Source organism: Pan paniscus, chromosome 5 (assembly GCF_029289425.2).
Source record: "Pan paniscus chromosome 5, NHGRI_mPanPan1-v2.0_pri, whole genome shotgun sequence".
Lineage (NCBI taxonomy): Eukaryota > Metazoa > Chordata > Mammalia > Primates > Hominidae > Pan > Pan paniscus.
In genome coordinates, this window is record NC_073254.2 from 178,605,739 (window position 1) to 178,630,953 (window position 25,215).

Below are 25,215 nucleotides of genomic sequence, written 5' to 3' on the forward strand. Positions count from 1 at the left end.
TAGCTACCATGATTATTCCCACATCAGTAAGCTGAGAACTTAGCCATCTGCCTATGGTAAATATTGAAAAAGGGAATGGAAGTGAGAATTTACTAAATGGGTCTTTTCATTCGTGGATGTTGAGAAGGTCCACAGATAAGCCAGTAAAGATCTTACAATGAGAGAGCATGTGAAAGCCTTTGAGACAAATGCTGGCCTTTTTTGGGGGGTGCAGGGAGATAGGGCCTGGCTCTGTCACCCATGCTAGAGTGCAGTGGCGCCACCACAGCCCACTGCAGCCTCAAGCTCCTGCGCTCGAGTGATTCTCCCACCTCAGCCTGTACTAGCTAGGACTGTAGACAAGGCACATGCCACCATGCCCAGCTAATTTTTTAAAATTTTTGGTTGAGATAGGACTTCACTATTTTGTCCAGGCTGGTCTTAAACTCCTGGCTTCAAGCCATACCCCCATCTTGGCATCTCAAAGTGCTGGAATTACAGGTGCGAGCTACCATGCTCATCCTGACCTTTTTAAACATAGTATTTTGATCCATAGAGCTACTTTGTCAAGCTAAAAGAATTTTCCACTTGATTATATTAATACTAGAGAACAGAAATTAACTATTGAATACTAGAAGGTATGTTATATGTGGTACCCCATTAAATAATCTTTTCAAAGACAGTATATGGCACTCTAGTGAACTTAAAAAGTGAGTGCTGTTCCCCAGTTTGGATAATTTGTTTTCTTTAATTAGAATGATCTGGCCCATGAAATTTTTTTATTTTGAATTTTTGGCATTTTAACAATACACAGTAGATTCTACAAAATTCAAAGCATTCAGAGGGGTCTATAGTAAAAATCTCTTGTCATTCTCACCATCAGCCACCTACTTTTCTTTCCTGGAGGTAACTGATGGTATTTTTCTAATCCCTCCTAGAATTGTTTTAAAAATTGCTTTGTCAATGTGAACAACAAAGAATAACACTTTAATACATTCATTCTTAAGTCATATGGAACCACACAGTATTTTTAAACCAAAATTCATATTATCTTTCCTTTGTGGACAAGAGAGAGAAACACATGCCTAGGGCCTTTCCTGCTATTGGGCAGGAGAAGTTACCTTAGCCCATACCAGTCCATGGCCAGCCCCGCAAAGATGCTTCGACAAAGGAGGCCTGCTGTGCCGCAGTCATGCTGCAGGTCAGCCGCTAAGTGTTAAGGTGACCGCCATGGAGCTAGAATAAAGAAGCTTTGTGCTACCTGTCTCACAGGAGAGACTGCTGAACACAAAAGCAAGTTCACAGGGCAGTTTCACCCCGACTTTAACTACTGTGAAACTTAAATTCAGATTCATTATATTTAAACTTATTTTGTCTCCTCTAAATATTTTAGTTGCAATCTAGGCCTTCTCCTACATGTCCCTGTTAATCAAATTAAATCTTGAGGTTTTAAAAAAACAACTGTGTGGAAATTCCCTATAAATCTCTATCCTGATGGTTAGATTAAAATTGAAAGCCAGTAAACCAAGGTTCCAGCCGAAATGAAGGCTATGTTTTATTCCTACATGAAACCATGCCACCCCCGTCTCAACATTGCTTTCACACAGTTTCTTGGTTGCCCAAGCTTCCCTTGTTTGGCAGTCTGGTTGTCACAACTATTTCCATTCAATCATCCTTCTGATTGCAAATGAGGTTTTTAAAAAATATGTTTTTATACCCTAGCTTATTCCAAAAGAAATGATTTGTGTCTAAAATGTTCTTAACATTTGAAATTTGTAGTTCTGTAGACAAACCATTGGCAAGGAGGCCAAGCTAGACCAGGAATCTGCTATTACTGAATCCAGAACTGTGGCTAGTATGGTCGCATTGAGTACTAGGGAGAAATGAAGAGCTCCTCTCAGCCTCTGGGCCCTGCCTACACAGATCTGTCTTCTGATGGCAGGGAAACTGCAGCGCGCTCTTCTTCCTGTGACTCTCTTGACACTTTGGCTCTGCTCTGGTGTGTCTCTGTTAACTGTGCCCTTCTTTTTCCCCACCAGTAATCTATAAAACCAGCCTCCTGCATCTCCAGCCGCGGCAGATGACCATTTATCTCCCAGAAGTTCGGAAAATTTCCATGGACTATATTAATTTACCTGTCTTCAACCCAAATGTTTTCAGTGAAGATGAAGATGATTTACCAGGTGTGTTCACATACATCAACGTGTTTGTCACGGTCCCTCTGTCAGTAGATCATGCAAGGGGGACAGAGTGGCAAGTTGTTGAGGATTTCAGTCTGCTACCTGGGTTTGGAAAAGGTATCCCTGCCTCAGTAAGGTTGGTAGATGTGATGGCGTGTCCCAGGGGAAAAGTCACAGGTTGGCACCAGTGTTGGCAGGAGGGGAGCTGCTGGAGCACGGATGGTTCCAGTGGCAGCGGCGCCTTGTGTTTTCGGAGCACAGTTCTAACATCTGGCTTTATCCTCACAGCTATCCTCTTAGTCATGTGTCTGGATTCAGATAAGTTTGCGGGACTGATTGGGACTAAATAAAATCAGAACTGAGACCCAGTCTCATTGATCTAGGCCAGCCTTCATCCTTTCAGTCCCTGCTGAGATAGTGTCTCACTCCAGCATTCCCGTGGTGTGCACAGAGCCCAGTTTCTCAAATCTGCCCTGTGTCCAGGACGCAAAAGCCTTTACCTGGAACTACCTCTCTTCTGCCGCAACCGCGTGTCTCAGTGCACAGGGGCCTGGTCTGAGTTCAAGATAAAATCTGGTATACAGTTTTTAAATTCCAGTTTTCAAATGGTAAATATCAATATCCATAGCATCTTAAGTTAATGTGTTTCCCAGTGGGGGGATTCTTAAAGGATCCTATTTTGATTAATAGATTACGATGACTTCCAATTAGTCTGGCCAGTTAGTTGTGTGTAACTATTTCACTAGAGGGTACTTGAAAATAACTTGCTTTTCTAAGTAAAAGGCCACCTGAGATTTTATAGATACACAGACTCCTCTACTTCCAACTAAGCGGGCTCTGGAAGTCTCTCGTTTCTGAGCTAGAGGAACCCAGACATGGACCGTGACTTCTCCAGTATCTAGATGTCTGTGACCAGAGGGACTGGTTCTTGCAGTGGACATAGAGGGCCACCCATTTCAGCTTGGGCCCTCCTCCTCAGCTGGGCTCTGAACTTGAGAGAGTTGTTTACCTTCTCTCACCCCAGTCTTTTTAACTGAAAAAAGAAAAAAAAATGATTTCTACTGCACTTTCCAACAATAGCCATCTTGCTTCTCTGATGGTGACCTCTCCTGCATGAGTGAGCAAATCTCCTAGGCTTATGTGGTCCTAATAGGCCAAGCTTACAGCCACATAAATACCTGTAGTTTGGTGAAGCCTCCCATACCTGAGCTTTCTAGTGCATCCCCTTCTACTTCAGAATCTTGGAATTAGAATTATCTTTTAAACTTTCCCCTTAACGCTTTCCCTGTTCTCCCAAAATGCGAGGAATACAGCCCTCTCCAAGGTTCAGCTGTTGCTGCAGTTGTCGTTATTGTCTGTGGTTCTCAATGAGAGGAGGGAACATATTGTCTCAGGGATTACATTTAATGATGGTGACTCAGCGAAGAGGCTCTTCTTCCTTAAAGGGGAAGATGCCTGCCATCAGTCTTTCATACAGACAAGAGAGCTTCTCCAAGAGGGATCTGAACAGGAATCATAGGAAACCTGAGACAGACCCAAATTTGTGTGGCCAGGGGAGAGTTATGTCTTAATAGGAGACCCCAAGGAAGGGCCAGCTTAGCTTTTGATAAACTAGCTGGCTTGATTCTGTAGTTCTTTTGATGAGAAGTCAGCCAGTGTCACATTTCCTAATCATGGACTAGCTGCCACACGATACTTACACCACGCCTCAGATTTCTGGATCAGTGGCAGTTTTCTCTAAGGGAAAAGCCACAGGGTAGCACAGTGGGCCTAGGGGAGCCAACTGCAGAGTGCTCAGTGGGCACTTTAAACAGGGTGGTGCAGACAGTGGCTCTGAGCACCTGTCTGTAGATCGCTGTTCAAACGCACGCACGCTCCGTTAAACTCTCACTGTGTACAAATAGGATATATTTATAGGGTTTAATTCAGCATGGCTCTACCTTACATACTGTTTGAAATGCTAAAAAGCAGATAAAGGCCAGGCAGGGTGGCTCACACCTGTAATCCCAGCCCTTTGGGAGGGGAGGTGGGTGGATCACCTGAGGTCAGGAGTTTGGGACCAGCCTGGCCAACATGGCAAAACCCCATCTCTACTAAAAATACATAGCTGGGTGTGGTGGTGCTCGCCTGCAGTCCCAGCTACTGGGGAGGCTGAGGCAGGAGAATCACTTGAACGCAGGAGAATCACTTGAACCCAGGAGGTGGAGGTTGCAGTGAGCTGAACTCCTGCCACTGCACGCCTGGGCGACAGAGCAAGACTCTGTCTTAAAAAAAAAAAAAAAAAAAAAATTAGGAAATGATCCTTCATGTGGTACTCAGATTCACTAGAAGATTCTTTTCATTGTTTTTTCTACCACATTTTACATGGTTCTATTTACAGAAACCTAATGTGCATACATTTCTTATACACATCTGTTGCATGACACTTTCCACACTATCCATCCCATAATCATGAATAGACGTATTCAGAGGCCTAGGCACTGCAAGTCCTCAATGGAGGTTTTTCCTGTACCATTGCCCTCTTCTTGCATAAAAGGGTGGGTATTTTATGAATATCACCAGTAAAAAGCTTCTTCAGACATTTAATTATCTGTGATGGTGCCATTGAGGCACTGGTGCCAAGTTTAGAAGGTTCAAAAGTGAGTTAGTCGAAAAGTTCTGACAGTACCCTTAGCTAACAGACAGCAGCAGGCTGCCCTCAAGAACCCATCTCACTTGTGCGAGCAGGCCAGCTTTCCCCAAGCAGACACGTCTCTGTCTCTGGCAATTTGCATTTTGTTTACGGAAGGAGACTGGATGAGTCCAGACGTATTGCTTATCCTGATCTGGTTTAATGGCAGTGTTTTTGTAAGCAGTTCCTTTTTCTAATTTTCTTCCAGTGACAGGAGCATCTGGTGTCCCTGAGAACAGCCCACCTTGTACCGTGAACATCCCTATTGCACCGATCCACAGCTCGGCTCAGGCTATGTCCCCCACGCAGAGCATAGGGCTGGTGCAGTCCCTACTGGCCAATCAGAATGTGCAGCTAGATGTCCTGACCAACCAGACGACAGCTGTAGGGGCAGCAGAACATGCAGGTGACAGTGCCACCCAGTACCCAGTCTCCAACCGGTACTCCAATCCTGGACAGGTGATTTTCGGAAGCGTGGAAATGGGCCGCATCATTCAGAACCCCCCTCCACTGTCCCTGCCTCCCCCGCCGCAGGGGCCCATGCAGCTGTCCACGGTGGGCCATGGAGACCGAGACCACGAACACCTGCAGAAGTCAGCCAAGGCCCTGCGGCCAACACCGCAGCTGGCAGCTGAGGGGGACGCGGTGGTCTTTAGTGCCCCCCAGGAGGTCCAGGTGACGAAGATAAACCCTCCACCCCCGTACCCAGGAACCATCCCCGCTGCCCCCACCACAGCAGCACCCCCGCCCCCTCTGCCGCCCCCACAGCCCCCAGTGGATGTGTGCTTGAAGAAGGGCGACTTCTCCCTCTACCCCACGTCAGTGCACTACCAGACCCCCCTGGGCTATGAGAGGATCACCACCTTCGACAGCAGTGGCAACGTGGAGGAGGTGTGCCGGCCCCGCACCCGGATGCTGTGCTCCCAGAACACCTACACCCTCCCCGGCCCGGGTAGCTCTGCCACCTTGAGGCTCACGGCCACTGAGAAGAAGGTCCCTCAGCCCTGCAGCAGTGCCACCCTGAACCGCCTGACCGTCCCTCGCTACTCCATCCCCACCGGGGACCCACCCCCGTATCCCGAAATTGCCAGCCAGCTGGCCCAGGGGCGGGGGGCTGCCCAGAGGTCCGACAATAGCCTCATCCACGCTACCCTGCGGAGGAACAACCGTGAGGCTACGCTCAAGATGGCCCAGCTGGCCGACAGCCCGCGGGCCCCCCTGCAGCCCCTGGCCAAGTCCAAGGGCGGGCCCGGGGGGGTGGTGACACAGCTCCCAGCGCGGCCCCCACCTGCCCTGTACACCTGCAGTCAGTGCAGTGGCACAGGGCCCAGCTCACAGCCCGGAGCCTCCCTGGCCCATACCGCCAGCGCCTCCCCGTTGGCCTCCCAGTCCTCCTACAGCCTCCTGAGCCCACCCGACAGCGCCCGCGACCGCACCGACTACGTCAACTCCGCCTTCACAGAGGACGAGGCCCTGTCCCAGCACTGTCAGCTTGAGAAGCCCTTGAGGCACCCTCCCCTGCCTGAAGCTGCTGTTACCCTGAAACGGCCACCCCCTTACCAGTGGGACCCCATGCTGGGTGAGGACATTTGGGTTCCTCAAGAAAGGACAGCACAGACTTCAGGGCCCAACCCCTTAAAACTGTCCCCTCTGATGCTGAGTCAGGGCCAGCACCTGGACGTGTCCCGACTGCCCTTCATCTCCCCCAAGTCTCCTGCCAGCCCCACTGCCACTTTCCAAACAGGCTATGGGATGGGAGTGCCATATCCAGGAAGCTATAACAACCCCCCTTTGCCTGGAGTGCAGGCTCCCTGCTCTCCCAAAGATGCCCTGTCCCCAACGCAGTTTGCACAACAGGAGCCTGCTGTGGTCCTTCAGCCGGTGTACCCACCCAGCCTCTCCTATTGCACCCTGCCCCCCATGTACCCAGGAAGCAGCACGTGCTCTAGTTTACAGCTGCCACCTGTCGCCTTGCATCCATGGAGTTCCTACAGCGCCTGCCCGCCCATGCAGAACCCCCAGGGCACTCTCCCCCCAAAGCCACACTTGGTGGTGGAGAAGCCCCTTGTGTCCCCACCACCTGCCGACCTCCAAAGCCACATGGGCACAGAGGTGATGGTAGAGACTGCAGACAACTTCCAGGAAGTCCTCTCCCTGACCGAAAGCCCAGTCCCCCAGCGGACAGAAAAATTTGGAAAGAAGAACCGGAAGCGCCTGGACAGCCGAGCAGAAGAAGGCAGTGTTCAGGCCATCACTGAGGGCAAAGTGAAGAAGGAGGCTAGGACTTTGAGTGACTTTAATTCCCTTATCTCCAGCCCACACCTGGGGAGAGAGAAGAAGAAAGTGAAGAGTCAGAAAGACCAACTGAAGTCAAAGAAGTTGAATAAGACAAACGAGTTCCAGGACAGCTCGGAGAGCGAGCCTGAGCTGTTCATCAGCGGGGATGAGCTCATGAACCAGAGCCAGGGCAGCAGAAAGGGCTGGAAAAGCAAGCGCTCCCCACGGGCCGCCGGCGAGCTGGAGGAGGCCAAGTGCCGGCGGGCCAGTGAGAAGGAGGACGGGCGGCTGGGCAGCCAAGGCTTCGTGTACGTGATGGCCAACAAGCAGCCGCTGTGGAACGAGGCCACCCAGGTCTACCAGCTGGACTTCGGGGGGCGGGTGACCCAGGAGTCCGCCAAGAACTTCCAGATTGAGTTAGAGGGGCGGCAGGTAAGACCTCAGACCAGGTGGCGCTGCGAGCCCAGGAGGCGAGGGTTTCAGTGCTTCGGCCTTCAAGGAGCATTTTTCAAAAGGCCAAATGGGAAATGTGGAAAACAACGAACACCTCTTAGGTGGAGCTCATGGGGTTATGGTTTTTAGTGTGCCCACTGCTGTCTTGTATTTTTTTTTTTTTTCTTTTTGAGACAGTCTCGCTCTGTGGCCGAGGCTGGAGTGCAGTGGCGCAATCTCGGCTTCCTGCAAGCTACGCCTCCTGGGTTCACGCCATTCTCCCGCCTCAGCCTCCCGAGTAGCTGGGACTACACGTGCCCGCCACCATGCCCGGCTAATTTTTTTTTTTTTTTTGTATTTTTAGTAGAGACGGGGTTTCACCGTGTTAGCCAGGATGGTCTCGATCTCCTGACCTCGTGATCTGCCCGCCTTGGCCTCTCAAAGTGCTGGGATTACAGGCGTGAGCTACCACGCCCAGCCCTAATTTTTTCTTTTAGAAATGGGAGTCTCACTGTGTTGTCTAGATTGGTCTCAAACTCCTGGGTTCCAAGCAATCCTCCTGCCTCAGCCTCTCAAGATGTTGGGATTACAGGCGTGAGCCAACGCACCTGGCCTGCAGTCATATTTGTAAAGAATACGTTTCTACTTCTGTTCATTGACTTTTCTGTTTTTGGCATCAGATGGTGGCTTCCTAAGGAACGTGAGGGTTAGTTTTGCTCACCCTATGCACACACACACACACATATGCACACAGCTTTTCCTTCCCCATTAAATCAGTGGTCACTGGTTACCTTGTTATGCTAGTCAATAGGACCCACAGCTGAGCCATGTATTACGGCTTAGTTACATTTCCTTTTTTGTATACTTTTCTTCCCCTAGACATATCAACTTCCTGTTTTCTGTCCGTTTGCTCATTTGCCTATTTCTCTGTATATGGAAGTCATTCCCCAGTTCTCGAACCGGATGTTATCTCATGGTGCAGCTGAACACATTGGGTCCTAGTTCTTCCCTGCTCCAGCCCAGAAGGGTTGCTCTGTCCTGCTGCCAACGTCCCCCTTCACCATCCTGTAAAGTCCCTTCCCCTCTCTACTTAAATTCACGTTTTCGTTAATTCACTCAATAAATGTTATTGAGAACCTGCCGTGTGCCTGGCAATCCTCTAAGCCCAGGGGTTGGCATACTGGCCTTTGGGCCATTCTGGCCAGCCGCCTCTTTTTGGAACAAAGTTTTATTGGAGCACAGCCACGCTCATTCACCTGAGTGTCGTCCCTGGCTGTGTTGGCCGGACAACAGCAGAGTTGAGGAGTTGTGGTAAAAACCGTGTGACCCACAAAGCTTAAAATATTTATTATCAGCCCCTCGCAGAAAGTGCGTCAGCCCCTGCTGTAGTGCTAGGATCAGGGCAGTGAGGAAGACAGAGCCCCGCCGCTGTGGAACACGCAGACTGGGGGCCAGAGGCGGATGAGTGCAGCCCGTGTGCTAGGGCATGGCGCCACTGTCTGATGGGATGTAGGCACAGGAACTGGTGAGGAAGTGGCCAGCAAGTCCCTCCCTGAGGCAGTGGCGTTGGACAGTGGCGGTGCTACTTCTCTTCTGGAGCCTCTGGCCTGTTTGTGTTTCTTTCTGCTTTTCTTTCTCCTTTCTACTTCCTAGGTGAAGAAACCACTTCATTTGGCCTGTAGCATTCACCCCATTCTTTTTTTTTCTTTTTTCTTTTAGATTCAGGGGTACATGTGCTTGTTACGTGAGCCTTACGTGCGTAATGGGGGGTGGGCTTCTAGTATGCCCATCACCCAAACATTGGATGTTGTACCCCACAGGTAACTTTTCATGGATGGAGCTGGAGGCCATTGTCCCCACATTCCAAACCTTGCTCACTGTCTCCATTGTGTTAACATGTTCCTCAGTCCCCTTATTTCCTGCAAACTTGGAGTTAGATATAGAAGCTTCACCAGATTCAGGGTCACTTTTTGTTAGCAAAAGTATCTCATAGACGGTGCTGTCTGCTTCCATAAGGAGCCATGCAGACCCGGCTGTCGCCTTGCTCGCCTTCTTCTTTTTTTTTTTTTTTTTTTTTTTTGAGATGAAGTCTCCTCTGTCGCCCAGGCTGGAGCGCAGTGGCGCAATCTCAGCTCACTGCAAGCTCCACCTCCCAGGTTTACACCATTCTCCTGCCTCAGCCTCCCGAGTAGCTGGGACTACAGGCGCCCGCCAGCACGCCCGGCTAATTTTTTGTATTTTTAATAGAGACGGGGTTTCACCGTGTTAGCCAGGGTGGTCTCTATCTCCTGACGTCGTGATCTGCCCACCTCGGCCTCCCAAAGTGCTGGGATTACAGGCATGAGCCACCGCGCCCGGCCTTTTCACCTTATTCTTTAATGTCTTTGCTTCCCCTGCCCTCCTCCAGGTGATGCAGTTCGGACGGATTGATGGCAATGCGTACATTCTAGACTTCCAGTATCCGTTCTCAGCCGTGCAGGCCTTTGCAGTTGCCCTGGCCAACGTGACTCAGCGCCTCAAATGAAGAGACTGGTGTAGGGAGGAGAGAGATGCAGAGAGCCTTTGGAAGAGGTCTTCGGAGATGCCAGAGGAGCCCTCTAGGGGCCCGATGCCTGGGAGGACCAGAAGCCAACAGCGAAACTGGAAAAGCCTGGCAGGCCCAGGAGAGGGCGCTGACCTGTGGTCGTCATTTATTTGGTTGGGTTTTATTACCTTTTATTGTCTGTTCTTCTTTTCTTCTTTCATTTCAGTGGCATTTGGAAGCAAAGAGTGCTAGGCACCTGCTGTTCTTTCAGGAAACAGCTTGGCTGTGGTAATGCTCTACTGGGCCCTTCAGAATGAAGACAGTCTGCCTTAGAGCCTGCTATTCTTTTAGACATAGGGAGGATGCATTATCCTGTATTCTCCTCCAACATCACCACTAGCGTAAAAGCAAAAAGCTTTTACAAAACACAGCCAAAAATTCTCAAGATGCAGGTTCTTGGGGAATGGGATGGGGACAGCATTTGATTTACACTAATTATGTTACTCCCCAAAAGGTGACTTAATTAATAAAGGGCATTTGGGCAGACACACTGTGTTGGACCAACAAAGTAGGCTCTTTACAGGGGTGTTCTCACCAGGTAGAAATGCGATTTGCTCATTGAGGATGTTGGGGAAGGGACGAAGGGTAAAGAAGAAACTGCACATATACACAGGTTCACATTACTCTGCAGACAGCAATGTGACTCAGCGTGTGACTTGTAGCAGCAGTACGAGGGCTACACTCCTCTGCTGAGGATGTCTACATTGAAAGCCTCCACTAGTTTCATCGTTTGTCAAAGTTCCGTAGGATCAGTGATGGTCATTCAGCATGACTGGTTCTGGGAGAAGGTGAGAGACAAAAATGGAAAGATCCTGGCCTGTGGTAGTGGTAGCAGTTTTCTCAAATAATGTGGTGACAGTCACTAGATCCTCACATGCTGAGAAACAGCCTCTACTCTCTCTGCCCCTTTTACTTTTTAATCTGGAACGCAGTACTGTAAACATGATCTTTCCCATGAGATACCGTGTTCTACGCCTTCCCATTCTAAAAGTGTGGACAAGGCTTGATTTGAAACCACTCCTTTTCTCCTCTTGGCTACATTAAAATTCAGTTGACTACAAATGCTTTCTATCAAATTAGAAATGTAACCAAAAAAATGTTAAGTGTTCACCAGGGTATTAAAATACAGGAGTATGGTCAAATCTTTGACAAAATTTTCATGATCTTCTCTAACAAAAAAAGTTGTTTATTAACTGTACAGACTGTTTACTAAGGAGCTAAACCACTGAGAAAACGTTATTAAAATTGTAATACCTAGGTAGCTGGTTGATCACAGTTTGTTAATTGTATAAAAAAAAATCACCTAGAATATCTCTTCCCACTTCCTCCTCCTTGTGAGAACCTGTGGGCAGTATTCAAGCCCTGATGACAAAACCCAGTGTTTTTTGTTGTTGTTTTTTGTTTTTGTTTTTGTTTTTCTCAGTTAGTCTTACCTGTGATGTTGTTTAGGATCAGGCCCCTCTCCTGGGCCTGCTGTGCAGGAGCACAGGAACTATCTGCTAGTGTTGGGTTCCAAATTTGCATTTTATTTGGAAACAGACAAGTAGAAGATGCTACAGAAAAGTATTTTCAAATTTAAACATTTTTTTAATCCCCTGTTTTAGTTAAAAAATTGGAAAAGAAACCGACCCATTTTTTTCCCAGATCAAGATGACATGACATCACTCCCGATTCTCTCCAAACCCCAGAGAAATACTGACGAAGTTTTCTGATGTGGCAAAGGATATTTCCCATCTAATACCAGTTTCTCATTTATATTTAAAGTATTGGACCTGATATTTTTAGGGGGTGCATTCTTCCAGAAAGAATTCAGCAATGTTATCAGAATTAATTCTTTTATATGAGTTTATGTAGCTTGATATGGTGTTTCAGTGCTTATTGGTTGTGCAATAATGGTTATAGCCTGTTAGATAATCTAAATGCAATTCCCCTGTTTTGTCATTTAGGAGATAATTATTTATCTTGCTTTTCATAGTGTTCTTAGGAATTATTTTGTTGTTACGTTTTGGTGAGTTATACCCATTTTATTTATTTAGAAAAATAGTATCTTTGTAACGACTTACATGGTCACAGTATATTTTGCTGCAAGAAATAAAGAGGATATGATAGGGTTTTTTTTGTTTTTTGTTTTTTGTTTTTTGAGACGGAGTCCCACTCTTGTCGCCCAACTAGAGTGTAGTGGCGCAATCTCGGCTCACCACAACCTCTGACTCCAGGGTTCAAGTGATTATTTTGCCTCAGCCTCCCAAGCAGCTGGGATTATAGACACCCGCCAACATGCCAGGCTAATGTTTTTGTATTTTTAATAGAGATGGGGTTTTGCCATGTTGGCCAGGCTGGTCTTGAACTCCTGAGCTCAGGTGATCCGCCCGCCTCGGCCTCCCAAAGTGCTGGGATTACAGACGTGAGCCACCACTCCCGGCCCATAGAAGGTTTTTTGCTGGATAATTTGTAACTTTTCTAATTGGGAAAAAATTCCTATTAATCATTTAAAAAAATTTTTTTGTATTTTGTGTTATTGATTATATACAAAGGAGACTTTTTTTTGAGATAACACTCAAATAGTATTCTCTTCTTTTGAAAATTTTATTTTTATCTGAAAATAACAGTTGATCTGAAATAAAAAGGGGAGACCTATTAGAATGAGAGTAGCCAAGGAAAGAGTTACTAGGTAATAAGCTTCAGTTTTTGTGTTCTAATTGTTTTTGAGATATAAAGACCCTGAAAAAGCCCATTTTAGAACCTGTTTAATAAGAGCAAATATAGGGGAAAATCTTTGAAATGAAAGCTACAAATACATGTGAGAAGAAAAAAATGGATTTTTTAGCAAATAATTAACTAAGCTTCTAAATTCCTAGCTCACTCCCCCAAAGGCACTTTCCCCCGATGGAGGCACAGGCTTCTGTCTCGGATGTTTGGCGCACGTGAGTTTGTACCGGAGTGACCCCGGCAGCCACTGCTCACCTCCCCTCTACCCAGGGGCCTGAAAAGAGGGGCTGCCCTCCTGCGCCAAGGCAGACATAAGCTGCGGGCTGTGCGGTCCTAGTAGGGTGACGTTTCAGTTAATAGTGGTGGTCTTATTTTCAACTATGCTTTCATTCAGTCAGGCTTTGTTGACTAAATACGATGAAAATTCATACTTTATGCAGGAGATTTCTAAAAATTTAATGTTTATTAATAGTTTATGAATATCAAGATACCTCATTGAATCCCTAAATTTAAAAGCAGTCCAGTAAAAGGTTAACTGTATAAAGAACCTATGACTTTTTGAGGGAAGTGTGATATATTAACAAATATAACCAATTCTAAATTTGTTTTAGCTCTAACCTCATCAAACCAAAGGCACAGATTTGTGTACAATATACCCATTGAATGTATATCCTGAGAAAAATTGGGGCCAAAGAAGCAGGAAAATCTCAAAGCTCTAATGGCAGCATAAATCAAAGAATTTCACAGGCTAATGTTTTTTATCCATAGCCATTGCTCCCTTGTCAAGTGTCCCACAAGGACATGGAAGAATGTGTTATGTTCATCTTGTAATCATAGCAAAAAGTCTGGAAACCCCAGGGTCAAGCCTGCTCTGCCACAGGGTTGGATGGTGACCTTGGGCAAGTCCCTGGGGCTGGCTAGGCCTCCACTTGTCCATCTGTGAAATGAAAGGATCAGCCTGGACAGCCCTCTAAACTCCCTTACAGCTCTCAGCCTAAGAGCGCAGCACTGAACAGCCTCATCATTCCACTTTTCATGGGAAATATATTTCACACCATTGCCTTTGTGTAGAGAAATATTTCTTTTCCTGTGTTAATGAGCTATGTACTGAATATAAACCAGTGCATTTAAAGTAATATCTTTTGTGCACCTCTAAATGTGTTTGGAATTGTGTTTGTTCTCATAGAATATACAAAAGTACTGATTCTAGGTAAGAAGGAGTCTCCACGGGTGTGCCCTGCTCAGCTGGATGTCCATGAGAACAGCCCTGAAATAAGTCACTACTTGTCCCCAAAACCACAGGAATATATACCTAGGTCACCTCAAATTCCTGAGTGTGCTCTGCCATGTTACACGGTCTTCAAATTGAAAAGGTTTCTTGAAAAGGAAAGTTTGGCCCAGCAACTAGAGAAGGAGTCCATGGGGTCGCTGTGTGCCTGTATCATTTGGCCAAGTCAATGGTTGTAAGCAAAGTTAGTGGAGACAAAAATGTGTCCAAAATGTCGTTTGAGTTCCTGGGATTTCTGTAATAGCACACAACTCAGAACTCTTCAGCATTTGTGTGATTCCTTACCTCTGGCTGATAAAACTCTAATGGGTTGTGGCTTACTTTGTTTCCATTTTCTTTGGCTTTGTGCAATTTTTGTGTAACTTTACTTGTACCTATATTTTCTGTTTACAGTTCTTTTTAAGGGGAGGGGTAGGGTTCTAAGATCTTGTTGTTTATTGTAGATAAAAATTTTTTCGTGTTGTAGAAAAGCATGGGTTATGCGTTTGACTGAAAAAGGCACTGTATTATTTACCAAAGGGGTATTGTTTTTGCATTTGTTTATAAATGCATTATTTTGGTACTGTAAATTTGGACATAATTTCTGAGTTTATTACTACTGGCATTTTCTTTTTCCCTTTTTTTTTTTTTTTTTTTAACCGTAAGTGCGCGATGCAGGTGCATAGGCCCCAGACCAAACTAGACCACCAGCATGTTCATGTCCAGACCTTGGCAGTGGCGTGCACTGCTTGTGCACCTCAGTTCCTCCAGTGTTGGTTTGTTTGTTTTTTAATTCAGCATCCTGCTTGTTTTACTTTCCAAGCAAGATCTGTTGCGATTCCCAAATGCGTTTTAATGAGCTCATCCTTATTTGCCTCTCTTCTTACGTATTTTGTGTATTAGATTGTGCAGGAGATATTCTAGAAGGCATTAATGGTTTGCATTCAAAACGATGTGGTTTGTCCAAGTTATTTTCTGTCTTTATTACTGAGATGGATTAATCTCCTTATTTTTTTCTTGATGATTTGAAGTTGTAAGAGTTGTCCAGCTATTGCTTAATAAAATTTTGCAGATCAAAAAAGTTGTGTGCAGAATTCTTGAGCCTTGTGAGGAGAAATCACCTCGCTCCATTGGCATGACCTACCCACCCTCCAGTTGCTTCCTGGGTCTCTTGGTAACTGCTAGCAGCTACTGGAGACCCTGAGATCCCGGTCATCATGTTGCCCATTTGGGGAAGTCAGAGATTGTGCTGTCTTCTTGATGATCTGGTTTAGATTTGCTTTTTCATGGCTTTTTAAAAGAGGATTCGATTGGCCGGGCACGATGGCTCACGCCTGTAATCCCAGCACTTTGGGAGCCCGAGGCGGGCGGATCACGAGGTCAGGAGATCGAGACCATCCTGGCTAACACAGTGAAACCCCGTCTCTACTAAAAATACAAAAAATTAGCCGGGCGTGGTGGCGGGAGCCTGTAGTCCTAGCTACTCGGGAGGCTGAGGCAGGAGAATGGCATGAACCCGGGAGGCGGGGCTTGCAGTGAGCCGAGATCGCACCACTGCACTCCAGCCTGGGCGACAGAGCAAGACTCCGTCTCAAAAAAAAAAAAGAGGACTCGATTAAAAGTGCACCTGTATAGCATCTAAAGATCAGAGATGCCAAATATTAACACCTTTGTTAATTTGTAGGAAACTTAAACCTAGGTTTTAAGCAATTCAACTCTAGGTGCTCATATAACTATTAACTATTGTTGCTACTCATAAGTGCTTAGTGAGCCTCCTTCCTCTGCCCTAAAGTTCCCTATGACCATGGGAGGTGGGAAGGTGGGGCATGGGAGGTTTATCTGTGATAATAAATTTGTACATGTACAGAACTACCTTTTTGGTGTTTTTCAAAGAATAAGGAATCAATTTTGCTCGAACCTAGCTCCCAAAACTCACTGTAGAAGAGAAATAACTGTCTCATGGAGATTGCATTGCAGTTTTTCAAGGATGAAAGATACTTAACCACAGCTAAATCTCAACTCCATTATGAAGTGAATACCTTTTGCCACTCCTTTCAGAAGAAAATGGAAGCAGTGAGAGGTTGAAATGATTTCTGGATTCCATAGACAAAAACCAATCCTGAAACAGAATCCAAGATTTCTGGGTCACATTAATGAATAGACCTGGTTTATTCCCAGCTTCTCACTCTGGTGTGTCGTAAAGATTTGCCTGTAATGAGCTCTGAGCTACTTATACTTAGTCATCTCCCATGAAAACAAGTATTACAGATGGGCCACCCCTGCCCCTCATCAGGTGAGCTCATCTGCTTTATAGAATGAGATTTAAGTCCTTGTTATTGAATTCTGGAAAGAGTGAACGTTCGGCTGACCGGTTTTATTATTCACCCAGGCTTCACAAAGGAGCCAGTCTGTGTGGATTTGTTTCCCTACACTTCCTAGAAACAGCTGCTCTATGTGCTGAAGAATAAGAAGCCATCCATTGGAAGTGCTGGCTCATTTCTTGAACCCATTTCAGAGTTCCTGTCTGAGCGATCGCTTCAAGTAAAGAAGGCGCCCCATAGTAAGTCATAGGAATTTTTTTTTTTTTTTTTTTTGAGATGGAGTTTCACTCTTGTCGCCTAGGCTGGAGTACAATGGCATGATCTCAGCTCACTGCAACTTCTACCTCCCAGGTTGAAGCGATTCTCCTGCCTTAGCCTCCCGAGTAGCTGGGATTACAGGCACGCACCACCATGCCCAGCTAATTTTTGTATTTTTAGTAGAGATGGGGTTTTACTATGTTGGCCAGGCTGGTCTCGAACGCCTGACCTCAGGTGGTTCACCCGTCTTGGCCTCCCAAAGTGCTGGGATTACAGGCGTGAGCCACTGCACCCACCACCATGCCCGGCAGTCATAGGAATTTCTTAAGCTTCAACCACCACTCAGGACAGCATGCAGACACCTTGCAAAGCATCTTGCTCTTTGTCCTCTGACCTGCCCATGCGTTCTTCCAGGTCACTGTTATGAATCCCAGCATCCCATTTGCCACTTAGCTCTGGCTGGCTCCCAGGCTCTCCCCTGCACCCAGTGATGGTGCAGCATCCTCACTGCAGGCACAGCTACGAGATAGCTCTTGTCCCGGGAAAGAGCGGGGAGCTTGGATGATAAAGGCAACCAGTCACATTGCCTTCTCCCAGTTGTGACAGCCATTTCCCATTGTCTTCAACCCTGATGGTATGGACAACCTAGTGCTTCCTCTCTCCACTCTTCTCCAAAAGTAGAAAAGTGCCCAGCCCTGACACCATTCCCCTTCTGTCCTGGGAACCAAGGGTCTCTATGTCTCCTGTTGGTTCATCCTCCAGCTCATGTGAATGATCTGTGGTTCCTCCTTTCACATGAATCAACTCAGTGTCTCCTGTGTCACCTTGAACCACTGATCAGAATCTTGCACTTTCACCCAGTAACAGGGGCATTTCCTTTTATTTCAGTGTCTGGGGTCACTGAAACAGGGGCTTGACCAGTGTTATATTTTCTTTCTCTCCCCAGTAAAAAGGCAGGCAGTCCAGACACCACAGTATGTGCATGCCACACGCATGCACCCCCCCAACCCCTATGATGAGAAGACACACCCTCGAGTGATGAACTGCTTTCTGTGCTGGAGCCCATGGGGTCCTCTGAGTCCCACTTCCTGCCTTCCTCAGGTACCTGCTTCTGACTGCAGGAGGCTCTTCCGTCCCAGGATTGTGGTTTCTCACCAGTTTCTCAACAGTTTCCTTTGTTATAAAACTTGAGAGGAAACATTCCTCTAGTAGAAAGAGACTGCCTTCATCCACCCTTTGGAATAACCAGCTCCAGCCTAGGTCCCATTTCCTGCACTGGTGGAAGAAAAGTCTCTTCTTCGCTAAGTGGTTCCTTTGATGACCTTATAGATTCAGGCAGCTTGGGAAGGGAAGTTTCTCTAAAAGCCACAGAGCGTCCAGCTCACGGAACCCTCAGGATCCCTGGCCCATCTTAGGCCACATGGAGTCAGCCTCGTGCCCCCAGCCCATCTGTTCCTGTGCACTGCACTCCAGCGGGTCTCACCCTTGCATCCAGGGTTCTCTCCCACAGGATGAGCTTGTCAACATTCTCTTTTTCTAACACACACACTTGTCAGCAGGTGCTGGTATAAGCCAAGCTGAGCTCGTGGGAGAATGGCAAGAGAATAGGCCCAACAGTCTTTGTGGGAGACAGAGCCCACGTTTCTCCACAAACAGCTTCTGGGAAGAGTGGACGGGTCAGACTAGACCAAACCAGCCTCTTGAGAACACCACACTGCCCAGACCCACTTAGTGCCTCCGTGTAACCCGCTGGTTAGAGTCCACCTGCTAGGCAGCCAGAAGCGGCAAAAGCCCAGCCCCACTGTCCCATTCTTGACCTGGTCCTCCACGCTCACTGTGACAGCAGCACAGGCACCCCGACCGGACCACAGCGAGCTGGTGGCCATGTCCCTGGCTCTGCTAACTTGGCCTATCTCATTTCTTAACCTGTTTTTCATGATGTGGACCTCTTGAGAGTATACTTGAAAAAAGTGAATTATCTATGTGGATAAAGGACTGGTACACTATGTTGAAAACGTAACAAACCAACCAGATGGGAAAGCATCTGTGCTATGGGACTTTTTTGTTTGCTTGTTTTGTTTAATAGGCATATTTTATTTAAATAAATCTTCCAGTAGGAAATGGAGAATGCATTGCCTTTGCTTAGAAGAGGGCCGTGTAAGGAGTTACCTGTAAATGCGTATGTGCAGCTCACCAGTATTCCCGTACTGGGAACACCAGCACGTCCGCATCACAGTTCCCAAAAGAACTTTAAAGTCTCAAACCCCCCTGTCCCCCCTCGTCTCGTTTCTCTCCTGATTCCAGCCAGGCTTTATGAATCTTTCTCTCCACAGCCTCATCTCCGTCCTCATCCACTTCCCCTAGAACGTTCATCAGCCCCTCCCTGGGGTCTGTTTCAGTGTCGTAGGGGGTCTTTTCTGTTTCTTTGTACCCTTTTTCAACCTGAGTCAGGTGATCCCACCCCGTGTTTTCCGCTTTCCTTCTACATAAGATAAGAACTGTATCCGCCTTGCCTTCCACAGGAGTGGGTGTCAATGGATTGTTCACACTCACGGATAACCCTGCCCAGTTAGATCCTACACCAAGAGATCACACGACCTCTCTGGGGAGCGCATCTGCACGTTCTCAGCGGGAACTTGGTCTCCTCACCTGGCTGACCCCGTGCATAGTCACCGAGTGTCACTGTAGGTCCCCTGCAATGGGAGCAAACACCGCAGCTGGCTTTTCGCTGTCAAGGAGTTCTGCTTTCCTCTGTGATTTCTGCCGCATCCTGTTCATTTCCGTCTCCGTCTTGGATTTTTCAGCTGGAAGGGCATCACGTACCGTTTTCCTAGTTGCCTTTTCCAGCAACACCTTTTACCTCTTCTGGATCTTTCTATAGCTCTTCCAAGCTGAGGCCATGGCCGGCCTGGGTCAGGCCAAAGGCGCCAGCGGCAGCCGCTCAGGGGAGGGAACACGAAAGGAAACTCTCCAGGAAGCCAGCGCGCTCGACGTGAGCGCAGGCCCCGCGGCTGCGGGCTAAGTGCAAGGGTCCTCAGCCTGCGCGCGCACCTGTCCTGAGCGTGCACCCGCCCTGCGCGCACCCGCTGTAAGCGCGATCCCGGCCGCCGCCACGCACCACGAGCGCTCCGAGGGACTTTTGAATGGAGACGGAGTCTTGCTCTGTCGCCAGGCTGGAGTGCAATGGCCCGATCTCGGCTCATTGCAACCTCCGCCTCCCGGGTTCAAGTGATTCTCCTGCCTCAGCCTCCCGAGTAGCTGGGACTACAGGCATAAGCCACCACTCTCGGCTAATTTTTGTATTTTTAGTAGAGACGGGGTTTCACCATGTTGGTCAGGCTGATTTCGAACTCCTGACCTCATGGTACGCCCGCTTCGGCCTCCCAAAGTGCTGGGATTACAAGCGTGAGCCACCGCGCCCGGCCCGAGCCTGGTACTTTTAAAAAAATCCTCAGTACCTGTAGAGACACAGCTGAACATCATCTCATTAGCGAAGGTTTTCTCTCATCTAAATGGCAAGAACGGATGGCTTTCCTTTCTTTCCATTTGGATATCTGTAGTCTCCAAAAATACCATTTGGATCTCTGTCGTCTCCAAAAATAAGGCAAAGGTAAAGATGACACCCAGAGCCAACTCCATCTAACAGCAGGTTCGCAAACCACAGTATAGCTTGTTCTGACAGCAGGAAGACCCCACAAGCCCTTCTCAGGGAAGGTGACGGGGTTCAGGACACACACCCCAGAATGTGGCGCCTTGGCATTTGAGAAAACAGCAGAAGCAGGAAGTTCACTCTCACCTTCCCCACATCCCCTGGCCCCTGCAGCAGGCCCAAGACCCTTGTTCCACAGGTGCCCTCCCTGCCCCCAGAGGAGAGGAATGTCTCCATCTCTGAAGACACAGGGGTACAGAGAAGAACCTGCACAAACGGGCACTGCGGAGTCCCCCAGCTTATTCCCAAGGGATCACACCTCTTTGTCCCACTGTCCCTCACACCTGTCGACTTCTTCATCAGACTTAGCAGCGTAAAAATACACAGGTGTCGGCCAGACACAGTGGCTCACGCCTGAAATCCCAGCACTTTGGGAGGCCGAGGTGGGCGGATCACTTGAGGTCAGGAGTTTGACACCAGCCTGGCCAACATGGTGAAACCCCATCTCTACTAAAAATACAAAAATTAGCTGTAATCCCAGCTACTCAGGAGGCTGAGGCAGGAGAATCTCTGGAACCCGGGAGGCAGAGGTTGCAGTGAGCTGAGATTGCGCCATTGCACTCTAGCCTGGACAATAAGGTGAGACTCCATCTCAAAACAGACAAACAAAAAAACAGGTGTCTGTGTCTTTGGGTCCTCATTTCTGAAGGTTCCCATGTCATGTAAAACTTGCATCACTTAACAATGAGAGATGTCCTGAGAAATGTGTCACTAGGCTGTTTTGTCACTGTGGGAACCTCACAGAGTGCACTTACACAGACCTAGAGGCATGACCTGCGGCACACTTGGTCTCTGTGGGGCCGCTGATTGCTTCCGGACTGCAAACCCGCACAGCATGTCACTGTGTTGAACACTGCAGGCAATTGAAACACAATGGGAGGTATTTTTGTATCTAAACATAGAAAAGGGACAACTAAAATCCAGTGTTATAGTCATACGGGATCACCATTGCATATTCAGTCTGTTGTTGACTGAAGCATCTTTATGAGGTGCATGGCTGTATTAAATAAAATTTGTATGGTTTTCTCTTGTTAATGGGGGCCCTGGTCATGACCCTAGTGATGGATGAGGAAAAGAAATGTTTCCTCCCCTGCAAAGGTTTGGTCCCAGTTAAAAGATGGGGAAATCTCAGATAGAAAATCGTAAGTGACTTTCCTCTAATCCAGGCAGTGTGTGTTGAAAAAGAGTCAGGAGCAAATCTCAGAGCTATGAGGCCGCAGCCCCTCTTTGGGAATCGCTCCTTGAAGCATCCTGAACCACAGAGAACAAGCGCCGGCTCCCCAGGGAGCAGAAGCCAGCACCTCAGATAGAAGCCTCCCCTCCAGGGAAATGAGTCACAGACGAGCCCGGGTGAGGCTGCGCGGCTGCGCCTGCCCCGACCTTTGCTTTTAACTTCCTTTCTCCTTTGCAGTCACCTTCCCATGAGGGAGATGATACTCCGAAGATGGGTTCATTTTGTCCAGACTTTGTCCAGGTTCCCGAAGATGATCTGGAGGATCATTTTATTGTATGTTTATGGAAATAAACAAAACCAGTGCCAGTGAGCCTCGCAATAGAAGGTGGTGAGTATAAAATGTAAACGGCACCCTGATCAGCACTCCCCCTTCTTCGTGTTCACGCTGAAATTATCCAGCCTGCCAGGTCCTTGCTGCTGGGTAAACAGCATCTCCCCAATTCCCCGTGCAGTGCTCTCTGTTGTTTGGGCTCCGTCCCCTCTGGTGCCCTCTTCAGGAGAACAATACTTTCAGCTGAAGGTTATAAATTGGCAAACAAGTGGAGTGGTGTGTTGGTAAATAGCTAACAACCAGCTCTCCAGAAACATACAAACTTGGAATGAATAAATATACCTTACATGAGCATTATAAATTGTATTGCTATATAGGATGTGTAGTACACAATTACAATAACAAAATACACAATATTTTTCTTATAACTCCATATAGCCAGACTTAATAGCTAATGCTTTTGTTGATTTTTGCCAAATGTTTGTCTTGCAGCCAACCTAAGATTGTAATTGGTAAACAAATGTAGCCTCAACATGAATGTTGGTTATTTTCATTTACATTTTTGAGCAAGACAAAAGTGAAACAACGAAAATGTGTCTTCAGTGAAACACCATAAACATATGTTAGAACTTTACTCATACATTAATGACATAAGCCATTTCTTTGCTAAATGGGATAATAGTTTTTGAAGATCAGATCTCCTCGATTCTTTTGTGCTGTTTACAATGTGATGGTGCAGATACGACGCATTTTTAATTTAAATTGCATTATGAACACTGCCTTCATCACATTCTTAAGTCTAGAGCCTAGACTAAAACAATGAAATGAAATCAACCCTGATTTGTGGCTTTTGCTGATTTCCATGGTATAAATATTCCCACCAGACTCACTGAAGGAGGAGTTGGAAAGAGATGTGCCTTAAGTAGCAATTTAATTTTATATAATGACTGTATTTAAAAATTGGCTCTCAAGATTCCTGGAAATGTCACCCTCAGCTGTCACGAGGCAGGGAGAGCCGCCTGCAGCACCTCCTGGCTGTGTGTGATGTGTGTTGGGGGCAGCATAAGCCCAGACTCTGATTGGAGGGCTACACAGCATTGCTGAGTCTAGGCAGGCTGAGGCACTCAGCTAGAGATTTCAGGACACAGATTTTTTTTGGTTGTTCTTTCATTAATCAGCAAATATTTATGGAGTGTCTAATGCATGCCAATCACTGTGATGCCTGGAGGAGATGGGTAGCTACGTAGAGTAGACAACAGCCCTGCCCTGCAGAAGGTATGGTCCCAGCTGGTTCTCTATCTCCAAGACTGCTGAGTCCCTGTCTCCCAGACCAATTCATCCTCTCCACCCAGTGTGTAGTGTTCTGGGGCCCCTGTGGAAGGGTGCGCAGCGGTTCCAGATGACAGGGAGCTGCGCTGGACCCCTCGCTCTCCTTCCTCCTGTTTCACAGTAGCCACTACCAAGTCCCGGCCACTTCTCCTGCAAGAGCTCCTCCTCTCCCTCTGCTGCCTGACCTGGGCCCGCACTCACTCTCACTTCTGCCTCTTCAGCAGCCTCCTGCGGACTTCCAGCTCCCTCTTCCCCCAGGCCACTCTCCATTCAGCAACTAGGCTGATTTTTAAGATTAAAAAACCTGTGTTTTTTGTTTTGTTTTGTTTTGTTTTGTTTTTGAGACAGGGTCTCACTCTGTCACCCATGCTGGAGTGCAGTGGTGTGATCACAGCTTACTGCAGCTTTGACCAACCTCCTGGGCTCAAGAGATCCTCCCACCTTAGCCTCCCAAATAGCTGGTACTATAGGTATGCACCACCATGCCCAGCTAATTTTTGTATTTTTCTGTAGAGACAGGGTCTCTTATGTTGCCCAGGCTGGTCTTGAACTCCTGAGCTCAAGCAATCCACCCACCTTAGCCTCCCAAAGTGCTGGGATTATGGGCATGAGCCAGCACAACTGGCCAGATCAAATTTAATGAACATAAAAACCGAAAATACATTCAAGAGGGTCCATGATGTCAAAGTTAGTTCTTGGAAAAGATTAATTTGACAAATATCTGGCATGATGTAGGAAGAAAAAAGGAAGCACAAAAGTATGATATGAGGAATAGAAGTGGAATCTAACTTCAGAGAGAGATCTTTTTAAGAGACAGAAAATAAGAAGACTATGCACAATTGTATGCTGTAGATTTGAAAACTTGGAAATGTAGTCATCAGTAGAAAATCTTCCTGCAAAGAAAATTTCAAGCCAAATGGTTTTACTTATTAGTACCATCAACTTTCAAGGAACTTGTTCCTCTACTCTTATACAAATACTTTCAGAAAATTAAAAAGAGGAAACACTTCTCCCTCACTGTAAGGGCAAAGTGTTATAATATTCAAAATAACATATCAATATGACATTGACACCCAAACAAGACAAGGACCAATCACAAAGGAAATACAGGCCATCTCACTGAAGTGATCACACCACTGCATTCCAGCATGGGTGACAGAGTAAGACCCTGACAGCCTGGCCAACATGGTGAAACCCCATTTCTACTAAAAATATAAAAATTAGCCGAGAGTGATGGCACACACCTGTAATCCCAGCTACTCAGGAGGCTGAGGCAGGATAATCACTTGAACTCAGAAGGCGGAGGTTGCAGTGAACAGAGATTGCTGGGCGACAGAGCAAGACTCCGTCTCAAAAAAAAGAAAGAAAGAAAGAAATGCCTGGCATAGGCCAGGTACAGCAGCTCACACCTGTCAGCCCACCACTTTGGGAGGCCAAGGTGGACCGATCACTTGAGCCCAGGAGTTCAAGACCAGCCTGGGCATCATGGCGAAACCCCATCTCTACAAAAAATATGAAAATTAGCTTGGCATGGTGTCATGCACCTGTAGTCCTAGCTACTTAGGAGGCTGAGGTGGGAGGATTGCTTGCCTGTGAGTTTGAGGCTGCAGTGAGCTGTGATTGCGCCACTGTACTCCAGCCTGGGTGATAGAGTGAGACCCTGTCTCAGAAAAAGAAGAGGAGGGGAGGGGAGGAGAAGGGAGAGAAGGGGAGGGGAGGGGAGGGGAGGGGGAAGAGAGCCTGGCACTTTCAGTTCATTTCCCTTTCTCCCTCCCCCAGCACCTGATATTTCAACAGACAAATTTTCCATCAGCCAAAATTTAATCACTTAATTTAGAATGTCCTTTTTTGGGGTGAACTCAGAGAAACTCAGTCTCAGTGGCCTGTTTCACTTAAATAAATTAATGTTTCTTGGATTGCCATTTTTCACACTGTTCTTAGTTTCAAGCAAAAAAGAAATAAGTTGAATTAACCTAAGTTTGTGTAGAGATAGA

General features: G+C 47.1%; 1 protein-coding gene across 6 annotated transcripts in view; it reads left to right on the plus strand.

Moving 5' to 3' along the window:
• Positions 1 to 15,180, plus strand: part of TULP4 (TUB like protein 4) — a 272,370-nt gene extending 257,190 nt beyond the window's left edge. For 5 of the 6 annotated variants that reach the window (XM_034963152.3, XM_055114281.2, XM_034963151.3 and 2 more), the window contains 3 exons: positions 2,019 to 2,162; positions 5,039 to 7,539; positions 9,947 to 15,180. In XM_034963152.3, the coding sequence (XP_034819043.2) occupies positions 2,019 to 2,162; positions 5,039 to 7,539; positions 9,947 to 10,063 (2,762 nt within the window). In that variant the 3' untranslated portion in view covers positions 10,064 to 15,180. The remainder of the gene's footprint in view (positions 1 to 2,018; positions 2,163 to 5,038; positions 7,540 to 9,946) is intronic. The other variant, XM_034963156.3, reaches the window with a different exon arrangement.
• Positions 15,181 to 25,215: the final 10,035 nt, after the last annotated feature.